At 42.6% G+C, this 17,998-nt stretch overlaps 2 protein-coding genes across 6 annotated transcripts in view; one reads left to right on the top strand and one right to left on the bottom strand.

Annotated features, from left to right (window-relative positions):
• The first annotated feature begins 1,287 nt into the window (after positions 1–1,287).
• On the top strand, positions 1,288–6,640 carry LOC311112193 (acid ceramidase-like). The gene is made up of 14 exons (XM_084155218.1): positions 1,288–1,641; positions 1,757–1,803; positions 2,171–2,261; positions 2,373–2,459; positions 2,586–2,664; positions 2,789–2,863; positions 3,003–3,048; positions 3,356–3,500; positions 3,744–3,798; positions 3,895–3,976; positions 4,229–4,360; positions 4,785–4,908; positions 5,142–5,198; positions 5,311–6,640. The coding sequence occupies exons 1-14, from the start codon at positions 1,576–1,578 to the stop codon at positions 5,398–5,400; spliced, it is 1,176 nt and encodes a 391-aa protein (XP_084011344.1). The 5' UTR covers positions 1,288–1,575; the 3' UTR covers positions 5,401–6,640.
• Positions 6,641–7,335: 695 nt separating this feature from the next.
• Positions 7,336–17,998, bottom strand: part of LOC311112056 (pericentriolar material 1 protein-like) — a 36,520-nt gene continuing 25,857 nt past the window's right edge. Inside the window, exons 24-40 of one of the 5 annotated variants that reach the window (XM_084155034.1) lie at positions 17,813–17,983; positions 17,578–17,634; positions 16,802–16,974; positions 16,380–16,511; positions 15,325–15,460; positions 14,984–15,136; positions 14,134–14,237; positions 13,566–13,700; positions 12,865–13,089; positions 12,688–12,747; positions 12,011–12,155; positions 11,567–11,712; positions 11,423–11,495; positions 9,341–9,552; positions 8,965–9,057; positions 8,715–8,838; positions 7,336–8,429 (exon numbers count right to left, since the gene is read on the bottom strand). In XM_084155034.1, the coding sequence (XP_084011160.1) occupies positions 8,404–8,429; positions 8,715–8,838; positions 8,965–9,057; positions 9,341–9,552; positions 11,423–11,495; positions 11,567–11,712; positions 12,011–12,155; positions 12,688–12,747; positions 12,865–13,089; positions 13,566–13,700; positions 14,134–14,237; positions 14,984–15,136; positions 15,325–15,460; positions 16,380–16,511; positions 16,802–16,974; positions 17,578–17,634; positions 17,813–17,983 (2,165 nt within the window). In that variant the 3' untranslated portion in view covers positions 7,336–8,403. The remainder of the gene's footprint in view (positions 8,430–8,714; positions 8,839–8,964; positions 9,058–9,340; positions 9,553–11,422; positions 11,496–11,566; positions 11,713–12,010; positions 12,156–12,687; positions 12,748–12,864; positions 13,090–13,565; positions 13,701–14,133; positions 14,238–14,983; positions 15,137–15,324; positions 15,461–16,379; positions 16,512–16,801; positions 16,975–17,577; positions 17,635–17,812; positions 17,984–17,998) is intronic. The other 4 variants (XM_084155035.1, XM_084155036.1, XM_084155037.1 and 1 more) reach the window with 4 other exon arrangements.

Here is a 17,998-nt window from a genome sequence, read left to right as displayed (position 1 = left end):
ATCTGTCAGATGTTTGGGACAGTCCATTGATGTTTGTTTATTAGGAAATACTGTAGGAAAGAGTGGGGTAAGTTGAGCCATTTTTTGCTTTCAGCATCACTCTGTCAAGGGAAATATAGTATTATTTCTAACAAAGACATCTACATATATTTCAGGATGTTGTGTATCCCTGGAAATAATCAGAATGAATGTAAACATTACAGTTTTGAAAACATAGCTTGTCCAGAAAAAGTGGTGTCTTGACAAAACTTACCCCGGGTACATTGGGGAAAAAAGTATTTAGTCAGCCACCAATTGTGCAAGTTCTCCCACTTAAAAAGATGAGAGAGGCCTGTAATTTTCATCATAGGTACACGTCAACTATGACAGACAAAATGAGGAATACAAATCCAGAAAATCACATTGTAAGATTTTTAATGAATTTATTTGCAAATTATGGTGGAAAATAAGTATTTGGTCAATAACAAAAGTTTCTCAATACTTTGTTATATACCCTTTGTTGGCAATGACACAGGTCAAACGTTTTCTGTAAGTCTTCACAAGGTTTTCACACACTCACAATTCAACACAATCACAATTGCTTTTTTGTATTTTAATCATATTAAGCATATTTTAACACAGGCTTAACACCTAACAAACACTTGGTACTTTTAACATAGGCTAGGCCCTGTTGTTACCTCATATCCCAGGAATAATGCCTTGCATTACACCTGGGAAGAAAACATACTTCCATTTTCTCAACTTATCCCAACATTTTGACTATATTAGCCCACACAGCTACAAGGATGCACTTTAATGCTAGTTTTATGGCCTCATATTGAAGCTTATAGAGGCACAAACTGATGTATAGAACAATCTTACAATAATTTACTTTGGTTTTGATACAAGCGTAATGAAACCTCTTAACACAAATTAATTTGACTTGTTGAAAATCTGTTTTTTGGACCTAACTTGCTTACTACTTTTTCCATGCGGTTTCTTTCCTCACATACTATTTATTTTGTATTCGGTTTCCTAGAAACAACGGTTGCTCAGTTTACCCCTGGCTCAATTTACCACACTCTCCACTACAGCTTCAAGGTGTGAATATGGCAAAGCTCCTCAGTTTTAAACTATTTTTAACAGCCTTTGATGACAAGCGAATTTGCTTTAAAAAGTAATTTGTCACACACAACCCCTTTCAGTTGTTTTATGAGTAACCTGTGCCGAACTTTAACTACAATAAGCCCATTCTATTGCTCTTTAACTGCCAGTCATGTCATGTGCTTGTTTTCACTTCAGTATAACAATCAGGAATGTACCAGTATCAGGGATGGGAGGACATATTTATATATTTTCACATCAGTAGAAGCCTATTTATACACTTAACCATTTTTATGTGTAATAAGCGACATAAACAAAACAAATAATGTATCTGAATCAGAGAAAAATTAATGTATAAAATCTGTTGAAGCCGCCTGCCCATAGTGTAATGGTACGCTCCTCTCAAATCACGAGGAAAGCATGCACTTCCGTATTTTGAAGCGGACCAAAAGTTAGAAGAAGCTTCACACACAAACAACGGGGCGGCACAAGATGAATTGGTTGTGTTCTCTTCTCTTGGTGTCCTTATCTGCAGTATCGGCACAGTTTGTGCCACCGGTAAGTGCATCCAAATACTGACTATTCTGTCATCAAAATATTAGTTAGCCTGAGTGCTAGCTAGAAAGTGTGTCTTCACCTGAACAAAGCTTTGCTTTCTTTCGCCCTCTAACAGTATACCGAAGAATGTCAGACGGGCATGTACCCTCCCAAAGGTCCAACGTAAGTATTGCCATTAGTTAGTCACAGTGTGCTTGCTAGTTGTCCAAGGTGCTGTCAAATGTCCAACTAAACAACTTGCATAAGTTTTGTAACACCTGGCACAAGCTCCTAGCTCATGCATGAGGCGGCACACCTTATGCAAGGTAAACAGGAAGTGTTTGTATTGTGTATAACCAGGTGCATAATGTCATTAGCTACCTGCCTCTGTCCATTGTAATTGCACTGGGGCAACTATGACTACTTTAGTGACTAATGTGAATGAGTCTCACATGACAATATTGTGCAATACCACTTTCAGGGGATAGGAAAGTGACCTCAATGTCATTATGCATCAATCTAAAATGTCTCATGTCACGGTTTTGATCAGATTCAAAGGGTCCGTCACCTGGTACACAATAGACCTGGATTTGCCCCCCAGCGAAAGATGGAAGCTAATCATCACTGACAAAAAAGCTGAGGTGAGAGTATTACATGTCTTGTTCATATCAATTTCAATTACGTAAATGTATTTACTATAGGATCAATACTTGTACTGTTTTCTTATTCACTATTTGTCTGGTTTTCTTCAGTTGGTCAGCATGATCCAGGCTATCAGGGATTTGGCCAACGCTTTCGTTCCTAGTGGGAAACTAATAGATTTGGTCGACAAGGACTTGGTGAGAGCGTTTGATCATTTCACTGGAAAACTCTATTACACCTCGTCTCATAAAATAATTTCAATTATTGTTTAATTTGATCATGTAACTGTTTCTCCATGACTAATGGTTTTGTGTGTTCTGCAGCCTTTGATAGTGAGTACCCTTCCCTACCCATTCAACGAGGAAATAAAAGGAATTGCGACTGCCTCGGGTGTTCCCCTTGGTAATACACAGTAACCCACAATTGCCTAATTTCAACCCATGACCGTAACTTCACTATCATTCGGTCTCTAGTTTCTGTCTCACCTCCCTCCTATTCTGATTGTATTATACATGTTTCATTCCAGGCGAGGTTGTCCTCTTCAACATCTTCTATGAGGTCTTCACGGTGTGCACTTCTCTAGTGGCAGAGGACTCAAATGGTAAGTAACTCATGTTATGTTATGACACATTTGAATCAATACTTTAGTTATGCAGCAAGTACATGTCATCATAGTAGGACGTGATGCTTGAAATTCTCATGTACACACAGCATTTTGGTTTCTCCTTGCATTGTCATAGGTAACCTTATCCATGGGCGGAATATGGACTTTGGACTATTCATGGGGTAAGAATGTCACTGCTACGGTTTAGTGACAAAAGAAGGCATATCAAGGGTCCTACCACACATTGTTTTGTGCTCCATTGTGTTAATAGGACACTGTAGCTATTACAAACCCAAATCACTAGTCAGTCACTGATTTATATAATGTGGTTATATAATGTGGTTTGCATTTGTTATTTGGATGAACAATACCTTCTAACCAATGTGATTTGTTTTTCACTGGTTTTCTGTCAACTTTTTTTTCCCAGTTGCTACACCGTTTTATTCTTTACTGAAAATAATCCCCTTATATTGTTTCTTTCTCTACCAGGTGGGACATGAAGAACAGGTCCTGGCTGATAACAGAGAAACTCAAGCCTCTGGTGGTCAACATCGACTTCCAGAGAGGCAACAAGACAGTCTTCAAGTCCACTAACTTCGCCGGCTATGTGGGCATGCTGACTGGCATCAAGCCGGTGAGTTCCAGTCTGCTCCGGGCTGCATTCAGCAGGCACAAATGGAAGAAAGCAACATTTTCAAATGGGAACATTGTCAGAAATCCCTTTTCATGCCTTTAGAACGTGACCCTGAAGTGGTGTCTTTTTAGCCAATGATGACAGAAAAATAAATGGCTTTCTTACATCGGTTTTAATATCATGGTAGTTGTGAAACAGTGTAATGTTTGACACTTTTTTTTACATTTCTCATTTTCTTTGAAGCATGTTTTCACTCTGACCATGAATGAGCGCTTCAGCCTTGATGGAGGATACATCGGTGAGCTATAAAACTCTCCCGGTCTCTCAATCAGTACATTATAGACCTGTGATGAATGCGGAGCGGGGAATGTTAAGTGTGTCTGTCCTTTCTCAGGGATCGTGGAGTGGATCCTGGGGAATAGAGATGGGATGTGGATGAGTTTCCTCACTCGCTCAGTCTTAGAGAATGCTACCAGGTATCTTTCCACTTTCATGGAAGTATCAAATTACAATATCATGTCAACCGTATTTATATGTATATGTTTTGTTATTGAAGGTAATAATACCCATTCTTATTCTTGCTTTAATATGATGGCAATACTTAGTGGAATCAGAGATAAGGGCTGTATTATGGAGGAAAACCTGAGTACATTCAAGACCAGCATTTTGAAATGGACATTTCTTTGGTCTCACAAACACACCCTCTCTTTAACCCTGTGTGTATGCAGCTACGAGGAGGCTAAGCACCTTCTGGCCCAGACCAAGCTGCTGGCCCCGGCCTACTTCATCCTGGGAGGGAACCAGACGGGCCAGGGCTGTGTCATCACCCGCTCCAGAGTCCTCAGCATCGACATCTGGGAGTGAGTGGCTAAAAACGCTATATTACTATCCAATTTCAACTACTGAAATTATAGTCTATAAACACACCAGCCCAGCACTAGCATGTTTGATTTGAAAAGGTCTTGGGGGTGGGAACAAAAGACGGCACACCATTCTATTCCAAAATACCACATTTATGCTGTTGGAAATCCTTGAGTCCAAATTTCAACTAATGAAAGTAGATAATGATGCCCAAGATTACCTTGCATCACAATAGTCATACAAATCATATTGTTAAACACTGGGTTTGTAAAACATTCAGGGATGTGATCAAGACTACAAAAGCAGGGAAATCTGTCTAGCCGATAGGTTTGTTTCTATTACATAAGGATACATGTAGATATTCCTGATTTAAACAGGAAGCATCAAATTCCTAAACATTGTACTCCTGTGTTTGTTGTGAAGGATTGATCTGAAGCTGGGCCGCTGGTACGTTCTGGAGACCAACTACGATCACTGGAATGAGCCTCTGTTCTTGGACAACCGCAGGACTCCAGCCATGAAGTGTATGAACCAGACCATGCAGGCAGTGAGTACTGAGTACTACAACCATAGATAAGCCATAGATGCATAGGTGGGCAGACTACCAACCATTCCATGGCTGAACAAAAAGTCAACTATATAATTTGGCTCTGCTCCTTACATTATATTTCTGGATGTTTGTTTTAATTTCCTGTACAAAAGGAAATCGGACTCAGTCAAGAAAGTATCTTTGTGCTAAACAAAGTGCTAAGATTCTTTTCCCCTTTCCTTTCTCCTCAGAACATCTCACTGAAGACAGTGTACGACGTGCTGTCGACAAAACCAGTCTTGAACAAGGTGAGCCCTTATTTACTGTTTTATCATTAATCAACCATATCGCAATGAACGATTCAATAAAAAGTGTAATGCATAAGTCCGGAGTGACATTGACTTCTTCTCGTCATTGCAGTTGACCACATACACCACGTTGATGGACGTGAACAAGGGAAAACTGGAATCCTACATCCGTGACTGCCCCAACCCCTGTATGCCCTGGTGAAGCCTCCAACACAGACCTCAGATCAGTTTCTAAATGATCTATTGCACAGAACGGTGGTGGGCTCAACTGATTCAGGAACACAACTGGAGAATCCTGTTGTACATATTTCAAGTCTTTGCACTGTAACTAACTGCTCTGATCCAAATATTGCCTCAACCTCAATTGCTTAACCTGTAACACTCGTATCCGTATACAGGGTAAAAATGGCAGATTTGGGCACTAATAAGCCCCTAAATTGGAACATAGTGGCTGTACAGTAACATGCTATACATGACGTCAGAGCTCTGGTTCTCCGCTTCACAGCTCTGTATGGGTTTTGACTGACAGCCATTCTGAACTTGAGCACCACACTAAAAGAAGTTGCCTAATTACCGGAAGGGCTGGGGGCAACTTTTGTAAAAAAAAATTAAAGAAGAAAAAAAAGGGAAATGTTGGAAATTTAAAATGACTATACATTTTGAAAGATGACGTTGAGGATTATAATAAATACCGCTTTGATGTCATATAAGCAAGCCAAACACCTGAGAGTCCAAATGTGCACTTTACATTTCCAAATCATAAATCTCATGTCTATACAGTGTCAATGTTTATGATCACTATGCTTGATGTAGTTACAAGATGACATGCCATCATACCCTTGGTTGTTCTGAACAGAATGAGCCCATTTGTTTATTGAAGAAAATTCACTGCACCTGAATGCACTCAAGACTCCTTTCTATGCGCACCAAAATTACGATCTGTTTCTCTGAATTGCCTTGAAAGCCTAACTAAGATCGTATTAAGTTAGCTAGTCATGTGGGCAATAGAACAAGCATTAAAATCATGCCCACCTGACCCAGATTGCAATTTATAAAATGGACAGTTTTTGGATTGCATAAACAGTAATTGTGTGATGGCGGGGATACAGGGCTGCGTTCCAAACGAAACAAGTGTGCTCTAGTTCCTCAACGGCACAGCTAGGAGAGCTAAAAAAAAAAGTGTCTTATAGTTGCAGACAGTCATAAGTGCATTGACATTTCTTAGAAACTGTCCATGCTTTGGAGGTGGATGGACCGAGACACCAGGTAGTCCTCACTCAAACCCTTGTAAAAATGGTCTTATGTTGCACCTACCCCACATTTTCCAGGAATAGTCTTGTTACTGGATGTATCCGGATTTTTATTTATTTTTAGATTTCATTATCAAATGTACTCAAAGTACACTAAATGGCTAAAATGCAAATAAAAAGGTGTAAAGTTTGGATTCAGTTGTCAGGTGAACGGTTGTGTACTCTGTAGCTCAGCTGGTAGAGCACGGCGCTTGTAACGCCAAGGTAGTGGGTTCGATCCCCGGGACCACCCATACACAAAAAAAAATGTATGCACGCATGACTGTAAGTCGATTTGGATAAAAGCGTCTGCTAAATGGCATATTATTATATTATTATTATTATTATTAATTTCCCCATTATATCCATACTGTTCCCTTTCAATTGCTTCCATGGTCATGCATATGCTTTTCATATTTCTTCTGTAAGAAACATTTCAATTTAGCCCTATCCATATAGGCTAATTCCCACAAGTGTAAAGGGTTAACAAATGGCACCTCAATTTTTGTATGCTGTTCACTGCTTTGTTACAAATTAACAAACACAATTATATTAGCCCATCATTATTTCTATCATCGATAAGAGCCTACACGTTCTACCGCGGTAGGGATGATAAGGGAGTGCTTGGTGCAGAAAAGGCCTCTGTTCACCTATTCTATATGGCGACCGCATTTCGATTTACGGGTCACGGAGAAGAGGACATAAGGAGTTAAGAAGAGGACAGATTTTTACCTAATTGAGAAAGTGCCCAGGACACGTTAGCGCCAGGTATAAACTGGGCACATGAAAGCATTGATCAATCAGTTCATAGTTCCAATTTTTTTGCATTCAAGTAATCTGATTATGGGTCTTTTATGTCTACAGACTTCCAGTAAACTACACTAGTTAAAGACAAGCCACCGCTTTGAAAAGTTCCATCATTTTATTCTTTAAAACTACATACAGTAGTTAACATCTTTAATTACATGGAAATCATGGGAAACTGCCCCGAGAAACAAAAGCAAAACAAAAAGAGATATCAACATGCCTACAAAAGGTAAAACTAAGATTTGGAAGGGAAAAGGTAACATTAAAATAGTGCAGTAAAGATGACCAACAGCCCCATGACATGAGAAGGAAAAGATGTTAGGTGCCAATGTAGTCTACAGCCAAAGGTGATGCAACGCCTCACCAGCAGCCTGAATCTAGTTTGAAGTCGTACTTGTAGTTCTTTAGCGTTGTAGTTCTTAAGAGTTCAAAGGGTAAATTGCTTGAAAAGCATGGGCGCTAGCGAGAGAATAAGGCAAGGCCAAGAACACAAACAAATAAAACAATTCAAAATGACAAAACCGATTTCAAACTGATCCCATATCCGGAAAAAACAGAACTAAGGCGATTTTCAACAAGTTTGCTAGACTAGAGGATTCAAACGAGGCTTGTTAAACTTTATACGTAACACAGCAGCATAGAGCGAGAGAGAGACCCCACCCTAAAACCCCAAATCAGCAACAAATCATAGAACACATTCAGGAATCAGGGGCCATATGTATCAAGCGTCTCAGAGCAGGAGTGCTGATCCAGGATCAGGTCCAGCTTGTCCATACAATCAATATGTATTATGATCTAAAAGCCCAAACTGACCTTAGATCTTCAGCACTCCTACTCTGATGAGCTTAATAGATACAGCCTCAGGAGTTAAAATAAACAAAACCGTATTGGTTACATTACAGTTATAGTTGTTTTAACCATTGTAGTTGTTTTGAACTGTTTCGAGCGCAGCTTAGTCACTGGCACGTCATGACATTTCTCGCCAACCCTTGCTACCGTCCAATAATCAAATCATTAAGTACCAATAGGAGTCTGAACATCTTTAGGGTTATTCTGTAGTGGTCAATGAGACGGTGGTCATTCGACAACGTTTGTACAAGACAGTCTCTTCATGCACTTTGTGCACCTATCGTTTCTGTAAGAAAGATGGAGAAAAAAGTAGAAGGATTCTATCTTTCTAGAGATATCGCAAACACAGCAGATGGATACAATAGTATAAAGTATAAATAGTCATTCATAACATAGTATATAGCCAACATTTACTTGTCTACATGACAGAATAATATCAGTTCTGCAACATACATTTATTTACCTGGACATTCTGTGAAGAAGTTGCGCTCTACCGGTTTCATGAAACAATTTTGAATTGAAAACTGTGCCAGACAGTGCATCATTTCACTAGGTACTTGTCTGTACCTACCTGGTTCTTTGAGTGTGTGTCCATTTCCCACTAGTCCAGCCAGTGTGTCAGTGTTCCCACTGAGGATCTCAGCAGACAGATTATTATTCTGCTGTTCCTCGACTATCCTCTTCTGGAGCGCCTCCTGTTCATCACACAGAGAACATTATTAGATTTCATAAGACCAATGATCAGACAGTTTGTAAGAAGAGGAAAAGGGAAGTGGACGTATCGACAACAGGGGAAATGGAGTCGTTCTGGCTAGTCCCACCTCACATATGACACTGAGCTGCATGGGTAAGTCCTCCACTTTGACAAAGTCTTCCTCGTCTGACTTCTGGCTCGTGTTTCCTGATCCCACCTCCTGCATGAATTAAAATTAAAGCGTTAGAGTATATAAATCATAAAGAATTAAAAGGGTATAAAGCATAAATAATTAAAAGGGTATAAAGCATAAATAATTAAAAGGGTATAAATCATAAAGAATTAAAGGGTATAAATCATGAAGAGCATTTGGAGAAGTAATAAAGACATTGGAATACATAAAATAAAATAAATCTAATTACAGACTTGAATCCAATACAATTTTTGTAGTAAAAAAAAAAAAGAGGGAAAAAAAGGACCATAGGTCGGTGTAGTGGTCTTACGTCTATGTTGATCATGACGGGTGACTCTGTGTCGGGGCTGCTGCTGCTGCTGTTTGAGCCCTGGGAGTGGGAGCCCTCCTGGTTGTTGGTGGTTGCTGAGGCCGTACCTCCCTGGCTCTCCCCCTCTGGCCTCCCGCGCTCCACACCCTCCGCCTCACGCTCTTCCTCTGGGGAGTCCACCACCTCGATGGACTCGGACTTACTGCTCTTGACTGGGGGGGGGGATAATCAAGCAGGAAAGTTTAGGACAGACAGGCGAAGAAAAAAGGAGGGTGGGAGAGACATACAGTGGGGGAAAAAAGTATTTAGTCAGCCACCAATTGTGCAAGATCTCCCACTTAAAAAGATGAGAGAGGCCTGTAATTTTCATCATAGGTACACGTCAACTATGACAGACAAATTGAGAAGAAAAAAATCCAGAAAATCACATTGTAGGATTTTTAATGAATTTATTTGCAAATTATGGTGGAAAATAAGTATTTGGTCACCTACAAACAAGCAAGATTTCTGGCTCTCACAGACCTGTAACTTCTTCTTTAAGAGGCTCCTCTGTCCTCCACTCGTTACCTGTATTAATGGCACCTGTTTGAACTTGTTATCAGTATAAAAGACACCTGTCCACAACCTCAAACAGTCACACTCCAAACTCCACTATGGCCAAGACCAAAGAGCTGTCAAAGGACACCAGAAACAAAATTGTAGACCTGCACCAGGCTGGGAAGACTGAATCTGCAATAGGTAAGCAGCTTGGTTTGAAGAAATCAAATGTGGGAGCAATTATTAGGAAATGGAAGACATACAAGACCACTAATAATCTCCCTCGATCTGGGGCTCCACGCAAGATCTCACCCCGTGGGGTCAAAATGATCACAAGAACGGTGAGCAAAAATCCCAGAACCACACGGGGGGACCTAGTTAATGACCTGCAGAGAGCTGGGACCAAAGTAACAAAGCCTACCATCAGTAACACACTACGCCGCCAGGGACTCAAATCCTGCAGTGCCAGACGTGTCCCCCTGCTTAAGCCAGTACATGTCCAGGCCCGTCTGAAGTTTGCTAGAGTTCATTTGGATGATCCAGAAGAGGATTGGGAGAATGTCATATGGTCAGATGAAACCAAAAATAGAACCTTTTGGTAAAAACTCAACTCGTCATGTTTGGAGGACAAAGAATGCTGAGTTGCATCCAAAGAACACCATACCTACTGTGAAGCATGGGGGTGGAAACATCATGCTAGGGACCAGGACGACTGATCCGTGTAAAGGAAAGAATGAATGGGGCCATGTATCGTGAGATTTTGAGTGAAAACCTCCTTCCATCAGCAAGGGCATTGAAGATGAAACGTGGCTGGGTCTTTCAGCATGACAATGATCCCAAACACACTGCCCGGGCAACGAAGGAGTGCCTTCGTAAGAAGCATTTCAAGGGCCTGGAGTGGCCTAGCCAGTCTCCAGATCTCAACCCCATAGAAAATCTTTGGAGGGAGTTGAAAGTCTGTGTTGCCCAGCGACAGCCCCAAAACATCACTGCTCTAGAGGAGATCTGCATGGAGGAATGGGCCAAAATACCAGCAACAGTGTGAAAACCTTGTGAAGACTTACAGAAAACGTTTGACCTGTGTCATTGCCAACAAAGGGTATATAACAAAGTATTGAGAAACTTTTGTTATTGACCAAATACTTATTTTCCACCATAATTTGCAAATACATTCATTAAAAATCCTACAATGTGATTTTCAGGATTTTTTTCCCTCATTTTGTCTGTCATAGTTGACGTGTACCTATGATGAAAATTACAGGCCTCTCATCTTTTTAAGTGGGAGAACTTGCACAATTGGTGGCTGACTAAATACTTTTTTCCCCCACTGTAAAGGATAGGAAAGCGGGGGGGGGAAATGGGGTTAATTGAGAATCAGAGGGGCTGAAAACACAAAGACATCCATCAGACCAAACACTGCTATAATGAAAACACCCGACAGCCATTTATCAAAATGTGGACAATGTACACAGCAAAAGGTAGACGTAAAGAAAAACGGGCACTATTTTGGCTGGCTAAAAGCTAAGAGACAGTGAACGTTCTTACCATCGTTACTCTCAGAGCTTTCTTGGTCCGACTTTGTCTCTCGGTTTCCATTTGACGGGGCTTCATTTGCTCCCTGAAATACAGGAGAAGATGGTAACTAGACAGTCTAATGGAAGTGTGTGTACTGAGTGTGTGTTTCCTAACCCGTTGCTCTCCGCCATCATTGCTAGCCTGCAGGGAGGTCTGGACGTCCGGGGGCTCAGCTTCAAACTCCTCCATCTCCTCCACCTCGTTCTCATCCTCCCCGCTGCCGTAGTTAGTCAGGGCCTGGGTCTCCGCCTTGGACAGATCTGGCCAAGAACATAAACCATGAAGGGTTAGCACTGGGAGGTAACTAGTCTAGGGTGTGGCACTCTTCATAATCCTAGTAGTAGTAGGAGTTTACTTGGTTGGAAATAGGTAGGCGGCACTTGTAAAGCCACGACAATAAAAATTCACAACAAATCCTCCATTGTTAACCTGCAGAACACTCGTTCACAAGCTTCCTCTAGTAGCTACGGTCACTAGCAAGGTTCGCTGTGGTTGAACTCACTTTACAGAGTAGCTTTTATGCTAATTGAGGCTTCTCGCATTGTAGTATTCACTCACTAATAGAGAGTGGCAGTCCCTCTCCATCCTCCTCTTCCTCCTCCTCCTCCACCTCCACCTCGGAGGCCTCGCTGCTCCTGCTGTCCTTCCTCTCTCCTCCGTGCCGCTCCCTCTCGGTCTCTTTCTGCTCTGTCTCATCTTCATCCTGTCACACAGAGGGAGATGTAAACAGTTATTTAAGACATTTACACACAGAGGGAGATGTAAACAGTTATTTAAGACATTTATACACAGAGGGAGATGTAAACAGTTATTTAAGACATTTACACACAGAGGGAGATGTAAACAGTTAAAGACATTTACACTATCCTTCCAACCTTTAGACTACACCAGGGGTGTCAAATTAGAATTTTCTTTAGACAATTTCTTGGGGTAGAACATTTACTCAATATACTTTAAAATGACTAAACCAAATTGAAACTGTGTAGAAATTATACAAATGGACCTACATTCATACAGTGTCCAGCTTGCTAATAATCACTGAAATGAAAGCTAGACAGTCAGGGAGCGTAAAAAAAAACAAAAAACGCTGGAATATTTTTGCTGATTTTGACGCTGAGGAAATAACACATTCTGAGTTTGACACCCCTGGACTACACAATGTGTAGTCTAAAAAGAGACAGATCTGGCTTGAAACCACACTAGAAAAATCAGATGTTGAATGTTGATTTCCTCACTTTGTCTTCATCGAGATATGCTGGGGAAAAGGCCTTCTCGACCTCCGGCGACTTGTTCTCCTGAAAGTAGACAAATGTTTACCAGTCTTGAAATGGATTCCCTCATTTCATTATAGATCGAATGACACACACACACACACACACCCACCCTCCCCAGACTCCTTCCCCTCCACCTACCTCATTATTCCTGTGTTCCTGCTTGACTTGGTTATTAGGTGGTTGTCTCCTGTTCTTGTGCCTGGCCTGGGAGTTAGTTATAGTAGCAGTACTGATGCTGTTGCTGTCCAGATCCTGCATGAGTCTGAAGAAGGCCAGCTCATTAAACAGGATCTCAGAGATCTCCACCAGCAGGTCCTCGCCACAGTCCTTTAGAGTACGTCCTGCAAACTTACTCAGAGAGTCCTGAGGGGGAGGGAGAGAAACTTAGGGCTCCATTTTGATAATAATGATAAGCTAAAACAGCACTAGATAATAGACAGAATAGGTGTTGAGAAAATCGAAAAAGCTGCACACTGATACTATTTTTTTATTTTTTATTTTTTTATGGCTGAACCAATAGGATCTCGCTAGCTCGTGCTTGGCTCTGCCCCCCTACTTGCTTGTTCTGCCCACTATGGCTCATTTGTTCCCATTGGAAACGACAGGCTGTGGGTCTATCTTGGTTTAGTTATAAAAAATCTTTGCTGATACTACGCATTTTAAAATGGCTGAACCAATATTTCTGGATATATATTCTTATGTTAGTCTGCACTTTGTTAACTTGTTTGGGTGGACGTTTTCAGCTCTTATTCTACCAAAAGAAACTAATCTGAGGTTTGAGTCACAGTGGGGGAAAACCCCTCCCTACATTTGAAACAATATCATAATGCTTATCATACCTGCAGTATGCCTCCCAGCTGTCGGTGGAAGAAGCGGACAAACTCCTTGCTCTCGTCGTTCTGCTGGGTGAGGGTGAGCACCATGCGCCGCACCGACGTCAGCAGCTGGTAGGAACACACCTCGTCCATGTGCTCCTGACAGACCACAAGAACAAAAACAACCGCTCTCAGTTCTTTGACTTTAACAACATTCAATATTGCTAGCCTGGGTACATGACTGTTGTTGGATTCAAATCATGCTAGCTTTGCCAAATTGTTTGTTGGGACATCAACAAGTTGGCTAAGGCAGAAACAAGGGCTATTCCACTGCCAAGCGTTTCATTCCAAGAGTGAAAATGTCTGTTCTTAGAACATTATGTGAATCATTGCTCAAGTCACACAAAACATACATCACAATAGTCTTATGTTATCTCACTCCAAATGTAGAATAAGTCTGGAACAAAAGCCTGCACATCCAGACCAGTAGCTTTCCAGGATGAGGATTGACCACCCCTAGTATAAATGAAGGAGAGGAGACGAAAGGGAAGGAGACCACTATAGAGTATTAAGGTGCTTCCTGGGTTCCTACCTTGAGGAAGGGGATGACTTCGGTCATGATGGCTTTAATCTGTCTGTCCAGCTGCTGGGTGTCGATCTGGGGACAGTGGACATCACCTGACCAGACTCCCGCACCTTTACACACACACACACACACACATTTATTAGCACATCTCCCATCTGAGGTGTGTGTTTTTTAAGCTGGCATCAAGAGAAATCTAAACAGCTCAACACACCATTGCCACGTCCCATTTTTCTTTACTACGAGCGTGAGGGGACACTTCAAGGGCTCTACATGAGATCGCAGACAGCCAAAGTGCCTTGCACTTGGAAACACGTGTGTGGGAGTGCTCACACCCTCAGACCGGAGAGTGGGACGAGGCACATGGCTTTGGGGAGCAAGCGTTATGCATTTCTATCATTTCTGTAGAGCGAGAGAGAGATGTAGAGAGAGCACGAGAGATGTAGAGAGAGATAGAGAGCGAGCGATAGATGTAGAGATGTAGAGAGCGAGCGATAGATGTAGAGAGCGATAGATGTAGAGAGCGAGAGATGTAGAGAGCGAGAGATGTAGAGCGAGAGCGAGAGATGTAGAGCGAGAGCTAGAGATGTAGAGCGAGAGCTAGAGATATAGAGCGAGAGCGAGAGATGGAGAGCGAGAGATGGAGAGCGAGAGATGGAGAGCGAGATCGAGATGGAGAGATGTCGAGAGCGCGATGGAGAGATGTCGAGAGCGCGAGAGAGCGATAGATGAGAGAGATAGAGAGATAGATGTAGAGAGCGATGTAGAGAGCGAGAGATGTAGACAGATGTAGAGAGAGAGAGAGGTAGAGAGGTAGAGGTAGAGAGAGAGAGAGAGATGTGGAGAGCGAGAGATGTACCTTCCAGCAGTTGAGCAGCACTAGCAGAGGAGTTAGCAGAGGCCTCAGAGGCAGTAGCAGCGGTTGTGTTGGGGCTAAACTCAGCCTTGAGCTTCATGCGCTCGTACTCCCTCATCCTGGCTAGAGCCTTGTCTAAGTGGATCACTGTGTTACCTGGCAGCACAGCACAGCAAGGGGCAGGAGAGAGGAGGGAGAGAGAGCGAGAGAACGCAAGAGAAGGATATTAGAAGAGCAATGAGGGATAATAAACTCAAGTTAAGTTGCCACAAGCTGAAGTTCTCTTTTGACCTAATGTGCTGTGGATTAGAGCATTGTATGCATTTGTATTTTATATTTTTTACCTAAGTCGTCGTTAGCGAACGGCTCCAGGTTGGAGGTGGTGGACAGGGTGCTCTCGTTGTCCACCGATTCTGCATCGTTCCGCCTCTTACTCGGGTCGTGATGCTTGATGACCCGGATGTTCTTCTCTGACACGTCCTGAGAGACAGAGGTAAAAATAGAATTCAGTTACACACCACTCACCCATGGAGGGCTAACAAACACAATTTAGGGAGAAGAGAAAAAAAGACATTTTCAAAAAGAGAACCCATTCATCCTTCATTGTCTCGAACGGGGAGGGGGGGACGACGACAAAAAACGTTGATTCGTCGCAGAGACACCTCTGCTAAACTCCCTTGATGGATTTCGCGTCTGTTCTATCTCGTTAAATTAGCAAGGGATGCAATAGACTAACAACAATTGGCAGCGCATCTGCCCTTCTATCCTTTTCTCCTAACATGGGGAAATCGGGTGTCTCATCCATCACTGGGCAACAAAGGAGTGATATACAAAGACAAAAAGGACGGTTCTAATTAGCGAAACCTCCGGGTACCTGGGCTAGAACAAAGACCTGCACAGCCATTCATCTAATCTGTCCAGCAGGCAGCAACCGCAACGCTTCGCTCAGACTGACGGATGGGCCGCAAGGCACAGCCTTACTGACAACTGGAAGACTGGATTTCAAAGACGAGAGAGGGGGGCGGAGAACAAAGGAGGTATGGAGAGAGAGAAAAAGAGATGGACGGAGTGTTTAAGATGGATATGAGAGAGAGAGAAAAGAGCGAAAGCAAGAGAGCTAGAGAGAAAGCAAGAGAGCAAGCAAGAGAGAGAGATGGGCAGAGTGTTTAAGATATATGCCTAGAGAGAGCGAGAGATGTTGAGAGAAAGTGAGAGGTGTCGGGAATGAGATATGGGAGCGAGAGAGCTAGAGAAAAGAGCGAGAGTGAGAGAGATGGGGAAAGTTTGAGAAGAGAAAGGAGGGAGTGGGTGATATGACAGCCAAGTGATTTAATGAGGCGGCAGGTGTGTGTGTGTGTGTGTGTGTGTGTGTGTGTATATATATATCCGTCTGTCTCACCCCGTCGCTGGTGGCCAGGCTCTCGCTGGGGGTGAGCTCTGACTGGGAGCCGGCTGCCCAGGCCACGGGGCCCAGGGAGGAGGCCTGGTCCTCGGCCGCACTCTTCTCCGTCAGGTGCCTGGTCACTATGTCCTGGAGGTCAACGGCAGAGAGACATGGTCAAACATGGGAATCCAACAGCAAGGAACAAGGTTACAAGCATGAGCTGTAAATGATGAAAAACATACTCTGCACACTGCAGTCTATGCTCCTACGTGATTCCTCGACAACATTTGACCCCTCAGGTCTTTTTCAGCAGCTCCTTGTGGCTTGTATCCATTCCGATGAGGTTTACCCATAGATTGTATGAAATACTATTTACAGTCTCATAGTAGGAGAGCTGATCTTGGATCAGCACTAGATCATTGTTCGGAGATGTTTACCTGTAGGGAGTAGAGTGCCCTCTGGCGCAGATAGTCTGTGTTGAGCAGCTGCAGCTCGTGGAAGAGCTCGATGAGGAAGTGGGGCCGCGATTCGTTCTGGGAGATGAGTGTGGCAACCTCCGAGTAGATGGTCTCCCTCAAAGCCTCAAACAGGGAGAAGTCACTGCTGGCATCTGGAGGTGTGAAACACAAGGCAGACACTCAAGAAGATGTTCTCACGGGTATAAGAAGCAGTCATATGTGGCAGTCTATTGGGGATACATCTCAGGTTTCCATACAGTATTGCAGAGGTGGCGGTGTAGGCTTTAGCTCCAGCCCTGCTGAAACATACCCAAATCTTCATTAGGACCTTGATTAGCTGAATCAGAGGTGTTAGTAGAGTTGGAGCAAAAGCCTGCATACCTAGTAGTTCTCTAAGAGCAATGTAGTTTTATTTAAGGCAATGATACTGGATATATTAAACCATATTGGATAGTACTGTAATAAATTCAGGTTATGTTTCTAAAAAGCAGTTTAATTGTTTTAATGGTTTTAAAGCCAATTAAAATGCCAAGCATATTACTAAATTGTTAGCCAAGTTAATTAGCTAAAGCTAGAGACTCCAAGGTTACAAAGGTTGGGACCTAGTTTGAGTACGTTAAAAGATTAACTGTATTACATGCATAAGGTGCTTGGATGACCGATATTACACAAAAGTTGTGAAAAAATACCCAAAACTTAAATCAGTGACAATCAGTGTTAGCTGGTGCTTAGCTGTGTGCTAGGGGTGAGTTTACCTGGCGCTTCAGTGCATGCAATTCTGTTAGAGAGGAAAGGTGTTCTCCAAGCATAGGCTGTGAGGAAAATCAAAAAAGTGACGACATAAATAAACAAACGAAAAGTAAAACGTGGTCACGTTACAAAAAGGTGAGGACATGAAACCAATTAAACCAAGATTCAACTCAAATAATAATAATGAAACTGAAGATGCGAGTGGACAAGGTGTGGTGTGATGAGGTTAAGGTTTTGTACCGGAGGAGAGGTCGTTGGGCTTGTTGCCAGTCTTGGTCTTGCTGTCCAGTTTCTCCTGGGTCAGTTTGTCCAGCAGGCTCTGGTTCTGGTTTTGGTCCCGCTGGCGATGGGGCTGCGGCGCCCTCTCCTGGACAAAGTCGGCCGTGCTAGACACGCTGTCACTCTCCACTCCTTGGAATACACAAG

The sequence above is a fragment of the Coregonus lavaretus genome (assembly GCF_964263955.1).
Source record: "Coregonus lavaretus genome assembly, chromosome: 38".
Classification (NCBI taxonomy): domain Eukaryota; kingdom Metazoa; phylum Chordata; class Actinopteri; order Salmoniformes; family Salmonidae; genus Coregonus; species Coregonus lavaretus.
Note: the sequence above shows the minus strand (reverse complement) of the source record. Positions and strands in the feature narration are given on the sequence as shown.